At 40.9% G+C, this 20,774-nt stretch overlaps 2 protein-coding genes and 1 long non-coding RNA gene across 5 annotated transcripts in view; 2 read left to right on the forward strand and 1 right to left on the reverse strand.

Moving 5' to 3' along the window:
• The first annotated feature begins 385 nt into the window (after positions 1-385).
• On the forward strand, positions 386-15,214 carry LOC105283938 (aquaporin AQPcic). 2 transcript variants are annotated; one of them, XM_011347080.3, is made up of 5 exons: positions 386-607; positions 9,957-10,144; positions 10,369-10,512; positions 11,545-12,000; positions 12,840-15,214. In XM_011347080.3, exons 1-5 carry the CDS (start codon positions 583-585, stop codon positions 12,843-12,845), a joined length of 819 nt encoding a protein of 272 aa, XP_011345382.1. In that variant the 5' UTR covers positions 386-582; the 3' UTR covers positions 12,846-15,214. The 2 variants fall into 2 exon arrangements, with proteins under 2 accessions (XP_011345382.1, XP_011345380.1); XM_011347078.3 differs by having other exon boundaries at positions 389-607; positions 12,837-15,214.
• Positions 8,003-10,362, reverse strand: LOC113563207. Its single transcript, XR_003407357.1, has 2 exons — positions 10,114-10,362; positions 8,003-9,703 (listed from the first exon to the last, which is right to left on the reverse strand). It is a non-coding gene; the product is annotated as an uncharacterized LOC113563207 (long non-coding RNA).
• A 3,585-nt stretch (positions 15,215-18,799) lies between the features above and the next one.
• Positions 18,800-20,774, forward strand: part of LOC105283935 — an 80,146-nt gene continuing 78,171 nt past the window's right edge. Inside the window, exon 1 of one of the 2 annotated variants that reach the window (XM_026974774.1) lies at positions 18,800-20,281. The gene's annotated coding sequence lies outside the window, so the exon portion shown is untranslated. The remainder of the gene's footprint in view (positions 20,282-20,774) is intronic. The other variant, XM_026974778.1, reaches the window with a different exon arrangement.

Consider the following 20,774-nt stretch of genomic DNA (forward strand, 5'->3'; position numbering starts at 1 on the left):
AACAAATTAAAATAAAAAATCGACATATATATTATATATATATATATATAATGTTCGTTCAAACTTCCTAGTAAAAGCAGCCAGACATTCCATCGCGAAGACGTAAGAAAATGTCAAGTGAGCAAGTACGCAAGATCATTGGCGGATTTACATATAGCCAAAAGAACTCACGAATGTACGGCAGCGGGATAAACGACACTTGCCCGCCAGAGCATTCGATTTTCTGAAATTAGCATCTCCGCGTGACGAGAGCGAATAGCAAGTGATGGCCGAAGAAGAAGAAGAAGAAGGGAGCCACGCGCGTGTAGCCGCAACAGGCATTACGTCGTCGCGAAGAGCGGCCACGTGTCCGTCGTGACAAAACAAAGTTACAAGATCATTCCCGTTCACAAAGAGGCTGGCTGACGGAGCACACGGACGCCCCTCTTCCTGTCTCTCTATCTTACACCCTCCCTCTCCCTCCCTCTCTATCGCCATTTCTCTCCTTTTTCGACCCCTCTGCTCGTCGTTGAGACCGTCAGAAGCCCATCGTTCGGATCGTTTGTGTCGTTGTGTTGTGACTCGGATTGGAGACGCTCCGTCATGCCGGCGAACGGTTATCGTGCAGGTAAGAAGTGCTTCTTCACTTTAGAAACGCCTTTCTTCGCGCAATCTCCTACATGAATAAGATTTCTTCTGGGACACTCTTGGATTTGCGCGTGTGCATTTGTGTTACAATATTAATTCGATTTTAGTAGAACGTTGAAGTCACGCTCTCCGCAAAACGCTGCCTAAGCTGTGCTCGATTACGTATAAGAAAGAAGACGTTTCGAGTTAACTTGAAGTCTATAATGCTTGAACGTGTTCACAGAATCGTACTTCTTTCCAAGTTCTAACTTTCTATTTCGATCTAACGGTGTCAATGATAGTGGCAATATATATTTGTCTATCATAGTCTATCATACAGCGCTGAAACTCATTGCCAGATTTAAACGTTTGATTGCTACTCAATTTATTCCTTGACCATAACTGGACGGGAAAAAATACAGTATGTTGCACTACGTTTCGACCGCAATTTCAGTCCTTATCAAGTGCGCTACATTAGTTAACATTCAAAGTTACTCTTTCCAGAAAGCAACCAAACAATGAGAAATTATAAAAAAAATTTAAGGCACACAGTAGCACAAACACCGAGAACGGCATCCATCCATGAGCGGAGCTGACGATTAAACTTACTGGCGTTTCTAAGTTGTTTGTCGTATTAAATATTTGACGCCGAACGTGAGATACGAGTGCGAATCGAAGTGATCGGATAACAATGTTTCTCATCGCGGTGGAAAATGTACTTCAATGTAAATTCTAATGGCAGACGTTGATGAAATACGAATGCATAAGTAATCGAACAACTTGAATATGATAATCTGAGAATAATGGATGAAGCTATCCGTACGTTGACGTTACGCGTACTTCAAGAGACATGTAGTTACCTTGAAGTATCACCGGCAGAGACGCGTGCAAGAGATGCGTGAAACTTGCTCTCTATGACATAACAATTCGTTCAATATTTCGTGGTAGCCTATAAGAGAGCAATAGTACCCGTAACATCGGTCTCGAGTGAGTAACAACTCGGGTCGTTGAGCTTAATTCAAATTCACCGGAGCAACCTTCACCGTCAACTTTCGGTTTAGCCAAGTTAAAATAGAGTTCTGGCGATTCAATTTTCTTTCTCGTAAAAAGCGTTACGTTAAATAATATTAAAAGTCGTGTTTCCCGGACGCACCGAAAACATTACAGAAATGCAGGAAAGCCAGAAGGCTAAATTAATATTAATGGTAAAGTTGAGTAATCCAATGGCAGAAGAAAATGAGGGAATAATTAAACACCAAGATAGTAGTTTCGATTTTCCTTTGCGATATGTTTCGCATCGCGTGACGTAAATCAACGCTCGCTATCGTGTTTAATTTTTCATCAAGTCACTCATTGACCAAAGTGCATTTTCCAAGTGCAGCTAGCAACAATGTTCAATTCAATACTAAATGATAGAATGTAATTTTTGTAATTATTCGAAAAGCGTTTGTCACATACACACAGTCAAGGTAATTTATCCAGTTCAATTTTCGTCCCGCATTACGGAATTAATTTGACGAGTTTTAATATTGTTCCGTTTCGCATTTCCATACGGGCGCTAGTTAATATTCCTTTTCACACACGATATAATTATTTCGAGAGCTTTTAAATTTGTATGCAAACGGTAATTATATGTCGATTGAATATTTATTATGTGTACTGTTGTTTCTTAACAATCGCAATATTGTGACGTTTGCACGTATATACGACGTGTTAAGTATTTCCGTCCGTTCTAAGACGATTTATAGTAACGTAATGTACAATAATAATAGTACGTTATCGTAAACAAGTGCCAATTACGAGTTTTTTCCTGTACGCGATTATATGAGACAAATCGATCGTACAATACAAACTAAGCTGAAATATGTGATTAAAATATAAATATACAAATATACATGTGTGTGTATGATTATGAAAATAAAATGATTATGAAGTGAATTATAAAGTGATTATGAAAATAATTAAATTAAACTTGAATAATCTAAATTAAAATCCTAAAAAAGTTGAATGTATTTTGAATGTACTTATTTTGTATTACATCGATTTATATTACAATAATATAAAAGCAGTTGTTTTTTTATTTAAAGCACTTTCATAATCACCGACACATGTATGCACAAGACCCTGTACATAGGTATTCTTAATTTATTTTTAGCATGGGCAAAATTTAATCTGGCGCTTGAATGGCTGCCACATTTCTCTCGAATTATCGTAATGTCTTTAAAAAAAAGAGGAAAAGCAACTCTCAGATATTTTATTAAGTTTTATGGTACGATCGAGCGCTTACGTCACCTGTGTCTTCTTTTCGGTCTGCTCTTACGTAACATTAAATTCTAATTTTATTCGCTAATACGTTTCGAGCTCAGATCTCATCTACCGAGATTCCAATAAAACGGATTCGCAAAGAGAAAGAGAATTTTCACGAGATACAACAGTGATCCCGTTTCGTTGAATTCTTCTTATGTCGAATCTGTGATTATTACGTTCCACGTTCGCGCAACGTACAACTTCAAGGATTTCCTCTTCACATCCGTTCCAATTGCAGTACTATTTTTATCAAGGAGCTGTGAAAGATTGTTTCGTTGATATGAACAACAGAATGCTCGTGTGTCAGGTGTAGTTTTCTTGACTACCGTGACGCGCAGATACAATTTTTCGCGCTCGTTCACTCGTGTTGTGTTTTATTAGATGGAACATTCGTTGCGTTGGAATCGAAAAATCGGGGATAAGGCATACGCAATCATTTTATCTACGTGATAAGAAACATTATAAAATCGACGACAGAGTTTCCTTTCAATCATTATGTTTACCTTGGCAATCATCCGTGAGTGATTGGTCAATCGAAGCTTCATTTCTCAATCACTTTCTCAATCAGTTCCGATAACACACAATCTTATCATGCGTCAGTTAGTTAATAAATATTAAATTCGTGCAATTGCTATTTCTAATTGTTTTAAGTCAACGAAAAATGCTTATAAGTATATTTTTATCAGTATACAAAACTCCCTCTCTCTCTCTCTCTCGCTTGCTTGATTAACGCGAAATGAAGTAAAAAGCGGCTATTTTCTCGTAATGATGACTTCACGTCTGCTCAAACACTCGAAAAGGATTTCGTTAATATTATCAGCGCATACCTCGTAGCGCAAAATTTATGAGATAAAATCGAACTCGCGTGCTATACAATGATACAGCCGCGTAAGTTCGGTGTAAAATTCCGAACGTGAACGAAATTTCTTATCGGCGCGTTTTATTTGAATCCGGTCGTACGGATGCACGAATGAAAATTCTGTCGACGTCACGCGAATGTACCCATTGGCAAAGACCTCACGTATTTACCAAATGTATTTCAACAACGAGAGATATTTATTTAACAGTCGGCATGCGATTAGACTTTCGACTCGGCGCTATCGATTAAACTCGTGCCACTGGCCTTTATCGCGTCAATGCGAAAACAGAGCCAGTCGATATCACGATATTGTACAAGCTGTACGACTGCTGCGCAATTATCTCAATTCTGTTAAGTAAACGCCAATCGATAATTAACGAGAGCGCATTATTCAAGCCCGGCGGAAGAGAACGCTCCTCTCTTTTTGTGATATTGCAACCCGTTACACCCGAAACCCGATCGTGCCGTTATTAGTCCCAGTCATTGATGCTGATGCAAATGAAACGAGATTGCGTCGCATATTAATTCCGCGTGTTGATTAGCGAGATGCTCGGAAAATTACTCGTCCTAGACAAATTATTTCGGTGGAGAAAATGAAAAGCGTTAAGACGCAACTGTGCGAAGGAGATTGAACAACGTGTCGTCGAAAACGAAGACGTCAATTATATATATATATATATATATATATATATGGTTGTTTTTTAATTTAACATTTTAATTTAACATTTCAGAGCCATGAAGATCGAATTTCATTCATTTATCCAGTTCTGTTCATCGAGTCAGTCTTTTCTGAAAGAAACTCTTTTATATCATTCTCGTTCATTTTTCTCTTTGAAATTTGTACGGAAACGGAAAGTTGCAAGGAACAGGTAAGGAATAAGTCTGAAACTGGAAGATTTATAACTACATTTTTATTACATTTTTACGTAAATTAATTAATTAATTTAAAAAAACAACTATATATACATGGTTGTTTTTTAAGTTAACATTTTTTCCATTCTCGTATTTCTTAGGATCTGTATACTGATGAGCGACTTGCGAGATGCGATTGCATAATATCGGCGGCTTGATCGGCGGCATAGTTGGACAAGTTTCTTGATGAAGCATATCTCCACTTCCTCTAAGATGAAGGAAAACAAAAAAGGAATTGATTATCGCTGAAGGTTAAACGATGATAGGTTTTGCATTCTTGAGATTCCGTCTCTCGCTTCTCTCTCTGTTTAAAATACTCCCATAGTCTCACAAATATATACATGGTTAAATGCACAAAGCGATTCAATAATTGATCGTAAACGTACTTGCATCATAGCTCAGTTGCTGCAAATTAAAGTGACGTAAGCCGTACGCAAATATTTTTATTATCACTCATAAAGGAATAAATTGTACTAACGATAAAAATAAAATGTAATAAAAATATAGTTATAAATCTCCCAGTTTCAGACTTATCCTGTTTCTTGCATCTTTTCCTATAAATTGCAAAGAGAAAAATGAACGAGAATGATACAAAAGAGTCTCTTTCAGAAAAGACTGACTCGATGAACGGAACTGGATAAATGAATGAAATTCGATCTTCATGACTCTGAAGTAAACAAAGGAGCTCTGTCGACCTGGCGTCGTAGATGCGTGCATAGTAGGGACGATCATTATCAATCAGCCAATTCGTGACGTTTAACTTATTACGCCTGTGCGTACGAATAATGTAACGTGTATTCGTCGATCTAATAGGTAGATTATGCCAGCTAATTGCCGCGTAATCTCTCGGCGGCGTTCTCGCGAAATTAGCCGATTGTATGCAGATCGCGGATTAAAGCTTCGTTAGCACGGGCGGACGATTAGAGGACGTTCGTCGCGAGCTGAGGGATCTTGAAGACGATTAGAGCGGTCCTGTGAGGGGGCTGCGGCTTCTTCTCGCGTGCGTCGCGTCGTCGTCTTACGTCGCTGATGAAATCTTCGAGAAAATCGATATTTAATTTCTTGACATAGACGTGCATACTTTCAAAGAAAAGTCAACAAAAGGCAACACGTGCATGTAAAGTTGGGCATGTAGCAGCGTAAAAAATATCGTGTAATTCTTAACGATTCGTTCCTACGTGCGATGATACTGAGTTGTAATAAAAGTTTACAATGTTGTTTAATTCTTTTTATGAGATAGATGAGAAATTCTGAAAGGTAATCGAAGCTAAAATAAATATTTATTCAATGGCATTATGGAATAAATATTTAGGTGCTTGCAAAAGTTCATATGATATTAAAGCCATCTTCCTTCTGAATCTTTCTCATTGCTTTTAAATGACGGGATATTATCGATTCATTAACTCCAAGCTGTCTTGTAAGCTCTTTTAATATTTAGGGCGAGTTTTCGTTGCTTCCAATTCATGACCCTGCTTCTATACGTGACCTTGCGAACCTTTTGCAAGCACGTATATTCATACATTAAGTGCAAAAAGTGTTCGTAAAGGAGATCTCTATGAGAAAAGTCTTAGAGCCTTAGAAAGTCTTAAAAGCCTTTTGTAGAAAATTAATGTTAATTAGCAATTTATTAACAATGAACATAATATATAGATAGTATATTTCTTAAAATTATTTAAGCAAAAAAATATAATAACTGAATATATTATTCTAACAATAAACAAAAATAAAAAAGGTTATATTATTTTAGTACACAAAAAGTGTTCGTCCGTTCACCTAAATTTACCCAAAACTTTTTCCTTGCAACACGACTGTGATATCCATCCTCGTGGCACACATTTCGAATGGTATTTATAGAAACGTGTAAACTGTGATCTTCGAGTACGGCCGCAATCCTTGGGGCACTTATTTTTGGATCCATCATTATTTGACAGATTACAAAACATTTGTCAGTGTCGCTTAAAACTTATGGCCAGCCATTCCTCGGCTTATTTTTCCCTGTTTTTCTTTCAGAAAAACGATCAATTATCGATTGAATTGTCGATGAGCTGAGCGATTTCCCGAATTTTTATCTAAAGATTTGCATTGATTATGTAATTTAATAATAATTTTTCTTTCCTCTTCACTTATCTCCTTGTTTTTGCGACCCATTTTGCTTGAATAATGCAGTAAGACTAATATTATTTCTCCTTCAAAAGCCATAATTGAAAAGCATAACCTTTCATCTACTGTAAACAAAAGTACGAATACTTTTTGTGTGTTCAAATAAGACAATTTTCATGTTTATTTATTATTAAGATAAGACATTTTGGTAAAACTCCTGTTTAGAGGACCCACCTCCAATGACCTTGACCTTGACATATGTTGTCAAGGTCACCCTCCTGAGTGACCTTCAAGAGGTTTTAGCCTCTTGAGGCGGTCGTTGTTTATAAACAAGTTATTAACCAACAAGTTTCGAAAATATAGTAGTTATTTTGAATATCAACGAGACAACGAACAAAAATTATTTAAAGCAGTGAATCATTAATATATAGAATAGTTTTTTTATAAATACAAAGTATTCTTTATTTTAACCAAAAGCACAAAACAGCTCTGGCGAGGGGAAGGGTTAAGTCCCTCCCCCCCCGGCCTCCCGCGAAGCGGGCTGAAAACGACCGTTTGTGTCCGGGGCTCGAGTTTCGGAAAATATAACCTAACCCAAACCTATTTCTGATTTAAAGGTAAAATTTCATCAAATATACTCTTTCGTAAACGTATATGATATCGTAAAATTATGCTCTATTCATTAAACTTTTATGTTAATAACTTTTTAACAAACAACGAGCGACGGGTGAAACCTAGTGGGGGTTATTCGGGAAGGTGACTTTTGTAATATATGTCGAACTCAAGTCCTTGCTTCGCGTGGACAGCTGAAAATTCGTGCAAAATTATTAAATTTCTTTTGTTAATAACTTTTTTAGAAACAACGACTGCCGGCTAAAACCTCTTGAAGGTCACTCAGGAAGGTGATCTTGACAACATATGTCAAGATCAAGGTCATTGGAGGTGGGTCCCCTAAACAGGAGTTTTACCGACATTGTAATTATTCTATCTTTTTGGTAAAAGTAATTTTTAAAAATATCAATCTATTTTACTCGTTATTTATAAATTGCTAATTAATGCTCGTTATTAATAAATTGCTCTAATTATATATAATATTTATTTTCTGGTAATAAAGCTTTTTTCATAGATCTGCTCTGTACGATACTTTTTGCACTTACTGTATGTATGTAATAATTATTAAAATAAAGTTGTAACGCCAGGAATGTTCAGCAAAAGTAATCTCAAAACGAACAGTCTAGCAATTTATTAAATAAGTACAGGAAATGTATGTAATAATTGTCTTGAAATTTCAAAGAACGCTACCAACTATTGTTACCTAATATTTGCATCGGAGATAGATTAATGGCAATGCTCTCACGTGTGCACGCAATTAATGTATCCCCATTGCAAATATTTACTTTCGTCGCTTTTCGCTAAAATCGTATCATGCCTGCATTAGCAATCTAATTTTCGATACCGCGAATCTGTCGATGTAACGGACAGAATCACGAATATCACGAATTGTAACAAGTTCCGTAATTCGCTTTACATACGCCAACACATGTTTTTACGTCTCGTTTGTTATCTTTGTTAAGAGCTAAACGTATCAATCCTCAATAGCTCTGTTAACAGCTGAACAATCAAGTGACAAATTCGCCATTTACAAAATTTCAGAAGCGTTAATTGTGGAACGTGGATGTAGTTAGTAACGTTACTTTCACCGCTCGAGGACAGTCTCGTCGAAAAGTTTGCTCTCTGATACGACACACGGCAGAACACGTGAGAAATGTGCGCACATCAAATCGCGACAACAGAGGGAGAGACAGATAGAGACATTATCGTCATTTTTCACTCATCAAGTTGATGAAATGATTGGGAGAAGTGACACAAATCAATATTAAGAAAGATCAATATTGAGAGATCACACATACGAGCACAAATATACTGCGTAAATATAATCGCAAATGGAAACGTGCGCACGCATGCATACTGCGTATATGAGTGTGTGTGATATCTCATTATAATATATCATTTGCGGTTAATGCGTTAATCATAAATTAGAATGACGTCTCACGACGCAGATCCTACAAAACGCGTCCGAGTTTCTATCGCGTATGTACTATACGATAAGAAATTCCGTTCTTTTATCTCCAAAAAGTAGATAGAAGAAAATATCATTTGCCCTCTCTTATTTAGTTTCCTTAATTCGTTATTAAATTAAATTCGTTATTACGTAGAAAATAGCAGCCATCTTAAAAGTGCCTTGGCTCCGATTTACTTTTTTCTCTCGGTTCTTTTTTCTTGCTTTATAAAGAAAGTGCCTCATGAAAAGCGCGTGAAAATTTTTTGAAAGCCGCAATAGGAGGCACGTTGCTCGCGGAATACGCCGCAATATTTCGAACGAATTTATGGCGCCGCGCGAAAGCCCGGCATCATCAGCGGATTTAATTATCTTTCATTTCCGACGTAAAGCGTCGTTTGCGTCACCGTAAATTGAGCAGTTTTCCGCTTTTTCCATCATTACGATCATCCCAAATCGACTCGCCGGTCATCGCACGTTGTGCATCGATATCGCGTGCATTACGCCGTGGGTCAACCTTGTCGAGCGACGGTACGACGTTTCCACGCGGTATCTGCCTCATGAAAGTTATTCAGTCGGCTGTGGCCGTGGACTGCGTGAGTTTGTACGCGCGTCGCTACAACGTGGCAGAAAATGTGGAATCGCCGTAAGCCAAGAGGCAAGTGAAACGAAATCACTGAGAATCGTGTCACCTTTGACTTGATCGCGTAGTGACGATGGTTTCTCGTCGGGGAAGTCGAGGAGACTCTTCGTGCGCGAGAGTGACTAACGAATGGCGACGGAGCTTCAGAAGAACAGATGCAAACATATGTGTAATGCCTGCACCGTTTCTTCCAGAGAGATGGTACGAAACGTCCAATCTGAAAGAATCAGGATCTGAGAATGGCGTGGAAGACGTCAAACGCACTAACAATAAGATTATAATCTTACGATATATCGTCGATTCAGATTCAACCTTTCGCGTAAAAACTGCACAGTTATTTGCGTTGAATTTTATGATTACATCGCAAAGGCTATGATATATCGTTTTCCCGTTTCTTTTTCTATTTATATCCTTCTTTCTCCCTCATTTATTTATTTATTTTATTTTCGAAATAAAAAATTATTTTCCAGGACTCAAGAGATGGGTGCAGGGAGGAGGCACCGTGAAGAACACGCTTATCACCGGACTAGCCGAATTGATTGGCACATCCATGCTGGTGTTTGTGGGATGCATGGGTTGTGTAGGCACTCTTGGTGTTGTGCCACCTCATTTACAAATAACGCTCACCTTCGGCTTGGCGATTATGGTTGTGATTCAGGTCAGTCGGTTGGTTGAGAGTCTAACAATCGTGGCACGGCCGGTAGCTCCACGTTATCACCTTGTCAACGTTTGAAACTTGATAAACAAAATATCGCCATCCCATGTGGCGCAAGGCTTATCAGTCTCTATTTCTGTAACGCGTTCGATGACTGTTTTATAAAATAAAATGCAAGAATCACAGTCAGTGTAAGTTGAAAGTTTACTCTGATTTACTCTTTTCAGTGCATCGGTCACATCAGTCATGCTCACGTTAATCCAGCAGTCACTGTGGGAGCCGTCATTCTCGGAAAGAAGACGATTCTCGAGGCTTTAGTGTACATCATATCGCAAATAATAGGCGGAGCTTTGGGTTACGGCATGCTCAAGGTTGGTACAAGAACGTCTAATTATCCGCTGGATAATTAGGTGGTTACATGTATGTTCAATGTAGAGAGATAACATGATACATGAAAGAGCGATATGTAAAGTGCTATAATCAAATCCAAGTGTTGCCATCATTCAGATATACAAATAGAAATTCGCACAAGAAATTTTTCAATCGTATTGAAGCATCTATAGTGACCATTTCCAACATTATCGTCTCGTTGTCATAACTGAGCTGTAAATATTGTCGAAGGGATGCTCGTGAAACTCGAAATTGATTAATTAACAATTGATTAACTAAATTCTGTCCAATGTGGTATTTCGATGGGACGAAACCAACCATCGAGCAAGGCAGATACGCTCGCGACGTTTACGAAATTGCAGGGAGACGGAAATAAACCGGGAATCTTCCAGGCAAGCCTGTATCAATGTTCAGCAAGACGCAGGTCGAGACCTTTGCTTAATCAGTAATTCAAAGCTGTATGTGTTGTTCGATTAATAATTAATGCTTTCGCGCAATCGAGAAAGAAACTTCGCTACACGGTATATTTATTTCACTTGCTATAAAACATTGTCTTGCATCGCTAGAGGCGTCGGCAATAAAACCAAGACCTAGATAAGGCTAACAAAATGAAAAACATAGTTACACGCCTTTTTTCCTACCATCATTAAAAAATACGCTCCCCAAAATTAATTATGGCGAAAAACGTAGATTAATCTTGATATAAAAATCTATGAAAATATCTATTGAGATTTTTATCGAAATATTTACATTAACAAATAATAAAACCTGCTTTTTATTCATACACAGTTTTACATACTTCTAGTTTGCTTAATTTTTATCTTAATCTTGCCCAACTTTGCCTCATTTTATTCACGATAAGATCCATTGTAGTATCATACAATAAGCGCACAAGGGAAGCAAATTAAAGTGATTACATTAATCTATAATTAAAAAAGGAAGCGTTTAATTTATGCTATTGCATCTAGTCGTATAAGCCTATACGTAAATCATTAATTTTGACCTTCTTACAGGTTGTGACGCCGAAGGATCACCTGACAACCAGCACGGTCGAGCAATCTGACATGTTCTGCGTGACCGATCTGCACAGCGAAGTGTCCGCGATTCAGGGTCTGGTCCTCGAGGGTATCGCGACCGCCATTCTCATGCTGGTAGTATGCTCGGTTTGGGACGTCAGAAACGAAAAGAACTCGGACTCGGTGTCGATCAAATTCGGCCTCACAGTGGCCGTGCTCGCCACCGCGTTTGGACCCTACACTGGTTGCAGCATGAACCCGGCAAGGTCATTCGCACCGGCATTGTGGAACAACCAGTGGGCGCATCATTGGATCTACTGGTTCGGCCCGATCGGTGGTGCCCTGATCGCCTCCTTCGTGTACAAAACCGTTTTCGGTGTGCCGGAGAAGGTCGAGGAAGAGCCAATACCTGAAGCGGTTGCGCTCAACAGCGTGGAGACCCACAAGACGGAGGTAAGACCGGTGAATGACCGGTAACTATGATGATGGTTGACGACACGCGAGCCATTGATTCTCTCTATCGCAATCATTAAGTAGTTGAACCACAATAGATTAACCGAGCAAGTATAAGCGAGCAAGAGCACCTTCTTTATATGCTATACAACATCGTGATACTACGAGTACGCAATGCGTGCAAATCCCGCGCGTAAGAGGAGTCATGTCTCGTTTCAATAATAATTCTCGTTAACGATGTTCCGCCAAAATTAACGGCCACCTTCGTACGACTTTAAACGGCCCTTTCAAATAGGGGAGGAACGAGGCTTTATCATGTAAACGCCATGCCCGCGATGCGTCAAGGTCCTTTGCATGACGCGGATTATGTTGTAAGGACCGGCAGTAAAGGTCGACGATAAATCGCTAGGCGGGCAAGGAAGTTCCGTAAAACTGGTTTTACGGGAACGTTACCGGAGAGCTGGATTTAACGTCGTCGGTTTACCCGATCGTCGATGCGAGCTCTAAGGTGGATAGGGAAAGGGAGCCGTTCATCCCCCGACGATATTGTATTTTATACTTGCGTACTTCTCTATTTCACCATTGATCGAAAACCGTGCGATTCTATCTGCGCTCGATTATAATTGCTCGTGCAGGCTCTTTGAAAGAAAAATCACCTAGTTCGAGACGTAAAAGTGCTTTAAGCGAGAATGTTAAGACGACTTTTAAGCGCGCGTAAACTTCCATCTTTGATCTTTTCTTTGTATTATTCTCTGAGGAAACCCCGTATCCGGCACCGAGTGCCGACCAACTGAAACGATTCAAATTACTCCTTTTCCCATTATTTTATCTTTCAGCAGTCCTAATTCGGTCAGCGAGACAGACACGACCGAGATGACAAGTCCAGTAAGAAAACTCGGTCGACGAGGCTTTCAAGAGACAAGGAAATAAGATCTTCGGAAGGAATACGTGCTCCGAAACGCACAGAAATTTCCAATAGCGGTTCCAGATAGCACGGATCGCGGGAAAGCTTCGAAGCTCAAGCAAGATGCGCTCGCAATCCCCAGGATACACGAGATAGACAATCATCTCGATTCGGCCACCGAACATGGTTACATCATTGTCAACACACACGCGGACGCACAACCTTGACACAATAGTCCTTGCACGTGTATCTTGTACGAGCGCGAGTTACGTCATTTTTCCATTGTCATCGCGATTGTTCCTCATTTTATCAACATTGTTTTCGGTAACTCGGTCTAAATACAAAAGTCAATAAAATTCATAGCCGGATCAATGATTACATGAAATTTTATCAAGGATATTAAACGCCCATTATATTTAGATTTTCAGTACTGGTCAAATTTTCGCGCAAGAAAATGTCTCGACATACGCGATTGTTGCGAAAGTCTCATAATCGTAATCAAATGTTACTCGATATGAAACGTAAAACTGATTTTATTGTTGTATCACTTTTCTTCTGTAATAGTGTATATAGTGTAAATTCTCTCTCTCTCGTTTGCTATTAAAACAATTTATAAATGATATATATAAAATTTAAAGTTACTATATGTATAATTGCATTTTAACTCTTTATTATAATCAATTTGAAAGTGCATTAAGCTTTATGTGAAACTCATTGTGCCATAATTTCGCTCTTCCTAATTCATGAAACTTTCGCATTAATATAATTGAATACGTAACTCGATTATCATAATACTTTTACGCGGTACTGCATCATTTTTATCATTATCTTTATGTTATATACGCTTGATTAGACGGAACAAACACAAAAGTGTATTCGATCTGTATTTTGTATATCTGACGATTGTCCAATTCGTTGGCGACGACAGATAACATTGATTCTCGAGCAGTGGACAAGCGCAATTTCTGATGAGATTTTTAGAGTATGTGTGCAATATATAAATACATATATGTTGCACACACACACAATCTTTTTGTTATTTCCATAGTTACGCGTACGTATTCGCTATTGAAGTTCTGTCGTTATATCGTTTACTCATTGGGAAAGTGTTCCCAATCTCGTCAAGATACATGGCGTGTGCTTTCGATAAAACGACAGATACCGAGAGCGAGGCGAATAATTAGCGTTTCACTATTTATGTACTTTATCAAGAGTCGCACAAATACACGTGTAAATACGAAACGAAATAGCGTTTCATTAATTATTTGTCCACTCGTGCACGTACGATCCCACTTTTCGTACAATTCGCGTGACATAATCAACGCAATTGGCACAATTATAGATTAAATAATTTAGGGTAATGTAGAAGAAAATATTACGAACTTGCAGAATGGATATTTCGAGACCAAAAAGCTTAGAATAGTTTTGTTTGTGAAGAAAATGAGAAATTTTCAAGTGCGAATGTAGCACACACGCGGTGTGTGTTTATGTGGAGAGAATATCATTAATATTTGTACAATATTCTATTTTTTACTGGCTTTATCTTTAATTGCATTCATGGAACGACATATTGCGTCGATCAAATCTGAAACTCTATTTCGCGTTCTATTGTCATAGAATGATGAAAAAAAGGTGTTAACAATCTTCGCATGCACATATTGATTGAGTTTTATACCCGTAGTGTGGAGTAAATAAAAACATGTAAATACAAAAATAACAACTTTGATTGAACGGCATTGAACGAATGTCATCGAAAAAATATGAGGTGCGTAAAAAAGTGTAACTTTTTGATTTTCAGCCTCGCCACAGGTTTTATGTACCGTGAAATTTCTAACTCGTTCGCGCGATCGACGCTGCCTACAATCATGTCGAAATACAAATACTTCATCATTTTATAACGCGCGACAAAAAAGTACGCATAACAAAAGACACTGACAGCGTCATCCTCGCACGCTTTGATCGTCGCACGTTAATTGACGAAAGCCATTTTTATCTGCAAGATATATTCGCGTGGCGTCACGTGAATTGCAGTAAATTGTAATCGCCTAACGAATCAAACATGTAATTGTGTTTGAGTAAATGCGTGATCGTTAATACTGTACATCACCTGTAATGTATCGCAGAGTACACCGCTAAAATAGGAATCAAAGTAGAATATACATGATACTTTTGTTCTTGCCGCAGTGTATTATTACAATGTATCATATAATATAATGCAACGTATGTATGTTTTTCTATTGCGATAAAATATACTAATAGCACAATTTTGTATGACATGTATAGTAGGTAAGTAGAAAAACTCTGATACAAGAATACAGCGTTGAATCAATCAGCGAAAGCATTACTTACCTATACAGGGTGTCCCGAATTTAAATGTCCAAACTTCGGGAGCGTGTAGGGGATGATAAATAAAAAATAAAAAGTCCTTTAGAGATATGCTCGTTTTTACTTCGTTTTGGAAAAATCGCAAAAAAGAAAACGTAGATTTCATGCAGCAATGACTCGTCGTTCCGGAATTCTTCTGTTTGAAAATCGGCGCCGCGCATACTCTCGCACTTACTTTGTTTGTTTACATTTCTTTTTTTGCTTACATTTCTGCTTCTCTCCTATAAATTCGTCAGTTACTCATCAGAAACCATCGAGTGAATTACTCCTGTCACAATGCCGCGTACATGTTCTAACGTTGAATATGCTGATATGGTTTTCGTGTATGGTTTCTGTGACGGTAATGCTAGAGAGGCGGTGCGAGAGTATGCGCGCCGATTTTCAAACAGAAGAATTCCGGAACGACGAGTCATTGCTGCATGAAATCTACGTTTTCTTTTTTGCGATTTTTCCAAAACGAAGTAAAAACGAGCATATCTCTAAAGGACTTTTTATTTTTTATTTATCATCCCCTACACGCTCCCGAAGTTTGGACATTTAAATTCGGGACACCCTGTATATTAGAAATTATCATTAGAAGGAGAAGCATCAGCGCGTCTCGCGGAAAAAATTGATTCGCGTTATCAGTGGTAACGTGTTCCAAATAACTTTTCGAATAGTTTTGCCACTCATCGCATTCCGCATTTGCAGCATGTCGCTTGGTGCATCAGCCGTTCTTGATTGGCTCGAGTTTTACCGCAATACAGGCGCATTTGTCAACGATCCTCGCAGATATCGGAAGAGTGATGCGTTTCGCACGATGAACAGCCGTCGCTTTGATCATTTCCACGAATTAAATGCGGTATTATTTCAATTCCTCGGAAATAAGAATAAAAATAATACGTCTCACTTAGCTGATGATGGGCGCGAGTGGTCGACACCCCCAAAATTATATGATAGCTCTCACTTAAGCACGAGTAGTTCGAGAAGAAGAGGAGACAATAAGAGAATCGGAGAGATTAGGGAAGAGAAAGGGAAGAAAAATTGGCCGCGAGCGAAACTGCATCCGGATGACGTTTCGCGTTCGAGCCACATTTTTCCCTCCGAAAAGAAAAGTAATATTTCCGTATGATTTACATGCCAGGCGGCAGGTCGCTCGTTAATAATTCAATTTTCAATCTGGTCTTAATGCTCGCCGGGCTTTCCCCAACTTCGCGTCCCTCTACCTCCTGTCCCCTCTCGCTTCCTCCGCTTCGCGTCTTCGTGCTTCCTCGTCGCGCCGTTTCCTTCCGCGCACTTTCCATTTTTTTCTTTTATTTCCTTTCCACCCGGTTTTTTTTCTTGTCGGCACTTATTCCGCCGTGTCGACGTCCAGATAAGGGCAAAATAAGTACGGCGGGCGCGAATAAATTTTTACATCGCCGTCCAAGTTCCGCGTACTTTTCACGCTCGCGTCTCGTAATCAAAAGAGGATGAGATTCGACAACGGAAGAGAAAGAAACCCCGACGAAACGAATACCTCCCTCCCTCCCCTCTCTCTCTCTCTCTCTCTCTCCTTTCTCTTATTTGTAATGGAAATTTTATCATGTAACGGGTGGACGGGAAGTCACGTGCTATCCGCGTTGATGGCAAAACGGAGGGACTCCCAAGGTCGAACTGCGAGTGAATTAAGCGGTCGAGGTTGGGCACTAATTAAAGCATGGCTCGACGTCTCGAGCTGCCGCGAGATTGGTTAATTCGATTAGCCATAGGCGAAGTTTCACGTATCCGCTGTAGCCGGGAATACGCGTTACTACGGTATAATACCCAAATAAACCGCCACCGATGTATTACAAAGTGTTACAGGATCTGCAGATGCTCGAATCAGAGGACTTCACACAAGTATTATATTTAAATAATACGGACATTTTGTATATCAAAAGCTGAAAAACCCATCACATTAAAAGATATAAAATATACATAGAGAGAGCGCTTTTACGAGCTAACGGTGCTGAATAATTTGATTCTAGAATTTCCAAATTTATGCGATCAACGGTATGCGGCAATTATTATTGCACAAGGCCAGATTACTAATTTATTTATATACGAATCACGTATCGCGTTCGGAGTAAGAAAATCGATATATTCTCAAGCTCTTCGATATTTTATTATGAAAGGAAGCTAAATTAGGAAACTTGTTTCCAAATTCCAGATTCTCGATAAGACTCGACGAGAGAGAGGAGAAAGCTACCTTCTCCGGCCCGACTAAAGATCAATCAACAATCGATCACAAGGAAACTCGGAGGCTTTTCGGCAACGAAACTCTTCTACTAAATTTGTTGTGTAATTAAAACTGATATCTAACAAGAGCTTTATTGAATTCTCGACACGCATGTAGAGGTCGCGAAAGGAAGCATAACGGAGTGCGCGGGAAGGAAAAGGACACCGACTGGCCATGGCGGTGACGATTTGGCTCTCGTCTCAAGGACAAATCGCGGTGGTTTTTAAAGGCCGACCTACCGCAGTCACGAATACACGTAAGTTGCCTCGTGGAACACGGAAAAAGTTTGTACTCCGTTTACGCTTTGTCCAGTGCGCAAACTCGACCGGTCGTTCGACTCAGTGGTCGGTCCTTTCCCCTTGCTCCTCGGGACCAGCAACCCTACCGCCCCCACCGCCGCGAACTAACCTAACCTGAAGGCTGAGCTGAGGGCAGACCCGACCTAACAGCGGGCGCTTTTCGAGAAAGTTAGGTTGTGTCGCGATACGCCAACTGAATTCATCAATAATTAAAACTGTCGCGTAAACAGAAATGTTTGCGAGGTGCAAACGCGCGTGTGTACAAATTTGTACAGTGTAGAACATTATGTACTATAAAAGTGCGCGTGCTGATAAATTCAATCCTTTGTATCCTTCACGAGTTCAAACAACGTCCGACGTTGTTGAACAATTGTTCGATTCTTTTCAGCGCTCACGTGCAAAAAAATATCGTAACAAAATTATATTCTTTGGCATATACATGTTTCCTTTTTTTTCAAGACAGATAATTCCTGATGTAAAAGATGAGAGGACAAATTGTCGCTAGAAGCACGTGACCATCGCGTCGCGACGGAGTGTCAATCGCGTATACTTAGTTATTTCGTAGTTGAATATGTCTCGGCGAGAGAGAGAAAGCGGATCAATGCCGCGCCAAGGGAAAGCATTCGCGGCACGCCAGTCAATAACGGCGAAAGAGAAACATATTTAGCAAGGAGCGCCGGTGGCGTAGTCGTCGGGGCGTCGCGACGGCCACCTACGCTCCTGCGAAGCATCCCTCTCGCTCTCGTCTACCCCCTACCCAGGCCGCGGCTCCGTGTTTCGGCCTCCTTCTCTGTCGGTTTCGCGCGCGCAGGTCTCGTGTACCACCGTCGGAAGGTCTTCCAGCCTCTCTCTTTCCTTTTCTCTGTCTCCCTCTCCCTCCCTCCCCTCGCTCTTTATCTCTCTCTCTTTCTCTCGTTGCGGCTCTCGCTCTCGCGCTCTCCCTCACGTACGGCCTCGTTGGGAATGGTGGGGGCGCGGGTGAACACTGTCGGACCGACAGTCCTTCCGCGGATTGCGGAGGTCGTGTTGTCGAAGCGTTGTTGTCTCATGCGCTCGTCTCGGCGTTGTTCCTTGTCCTCCCAGTTCCAGCCAGTTCCCGAATCGGTGTGATTCTCTCGCGAGACATTCTTGCTCGTGATGAACTCTCGTGAACGCGGCACAAGCGTAGAGTACGCGCACCCAGAAAGAGGGATGGGAAACCGGGGGAGAGAGAGAGATGCACGCGCACACACGCGCGCACCCAGCGAGGAGTGAGAGACGAGTAGGAGCAGCGCAGGAACTGGTCGCTACCACTCGCTCATCGACGCTTCCCTCGACGTCGCCGTCGTGTCACACCGTGCGACGAAAACCTCGTTCGGATTCTCTCGCGTCGTGTCGTGACGCGTCGGGTGGATGCACCGTCGCGATACACTCACCTGTCCCTCCTCGCTCTCGCGCTGTCCTTCGGTGAGGTTACCGGTCGCATCTCTCGATCGTTGCGTCGCGTCCGTAGGCGCGGTAATCGCTGGGTGATCTCACGAGAGCAGAAACTCGAAAGCGGCTCGTTTTCGAATTTCGAGCAACGTATGGATCGCGCGAGCCGCGAACCACCGAATCAGCGAGCTCGCGACTGCAAAATCGCGATTGGCGAAACGAGCGTCACGTGACCGCGACGCGAGGACACCTGAATTCGGCGCTTACTTCGGAGCGCACTCGGATCCCTCGGTAGCTTCGCAGCGAACAGTTTCGACCAATGCGTTGGACGCCTCGATTCGCGGCATTCACGCGCCAAGACTCTCGCGTGGACACGGAGACCTGAAAAAGCGTCCTGACGTTTCGGTTCCGGCTCGCTTCGAATTGAATCGATATTCCGTGATTGGTGTCCGGAGTAATCGCGACCTCGTCGCCTTCGACCGGCGCGGCGCTCGAAACGATGTTTGCTCCGTACTTTTGTCGCGATTCCTATAACGATACAGTTTGCGCAACCGCGTTGGAGTGCGGAGTCACCATGAATCTTTATCCGTGAATTTTCGTCGTTTAGCTGCTACTGATGGGACGAGGGACGAGAGTCTCCGTTTTGAATCGAATTTCCGTCGTTAACGCGGCAAGGAGTACGGCGTGAAGTGAGTAGCGCCCGCGCGAACACCGCAAAGTCGTGACGGCCAATCGGCAGACGGGAGACGTGTCACGTGACGCACTTAAATTTCGTCCATCCGCTCGTTCGGGCTTTTGAATGACTCGCCATTCCGCGTTGGACTCGAATCGAGTGAGTGCGCTAGGAAAGTGAAATCGCGCGTGTTCCAGTGCCGCCCGGACTTCGAATCTCGATAACGTGTGCTGTCGCATCAGCGTGCCACGAGTGTTAATCGTCAGTGCAATTAGACTGAACGAGTCGTACCACCGTTGTATCGCACGTGTTTCTTCTTTTCGTCACCTTCTCGGAACTCGGTGGTGTTTGATCGGCAATGATGGCGGGTAAGTAGGAAATTAAGCAAAATTAACCCCAGCTTCCCACACTTTCAATTTTCGGACTTCCTGGGGTACAGGCTACCTGACGTCGAATATTTAGTTAAAAATATAAGAAAAAACCTGATTTTAAGTCACTTTTTTCCATCAATACGCCACACATCAAGGAATATGCCTATGTATAGGAAAATTTGAAAAAGAAAGTAGTTTGTAAAATATTTGCTTGTGAAAAAAGTTACATTCATAAAAATCGTCAATTGCTTCATTTTACTTGGGGTTTCAGACCCACCCCCTGTGTGGGAAGGGTTGAGATTTGCGATACGATACCTACGTGAAAAATTAATCTATTGGAACTCGTAAACAATAACGAAAAGAGATTTCTGACGCTCGAAACATTTATGTTGCATACATTTATGTCGTATACGTATATTTGTAGCGCGCGCGCGCGCATGGACCTTATGCATATACATTATGAAGTATAAAGTTTATACTATTCCCAATA

Source organism: Ooceraea biroi, chromosome 13 (genome assembly GCF_003672135.1).
Source record: "Ooceraea biroi isolate clonal line C1 chromosome 13, Obir_v5.4, whole genome shotgun sequence".
NCBI classification, from domain to species: Eukaryota; Metazoa; Arthropoda; class Insecta; order Hymenoptera; family Formicidae; genus Ooceraea; species Ooceraea biroi.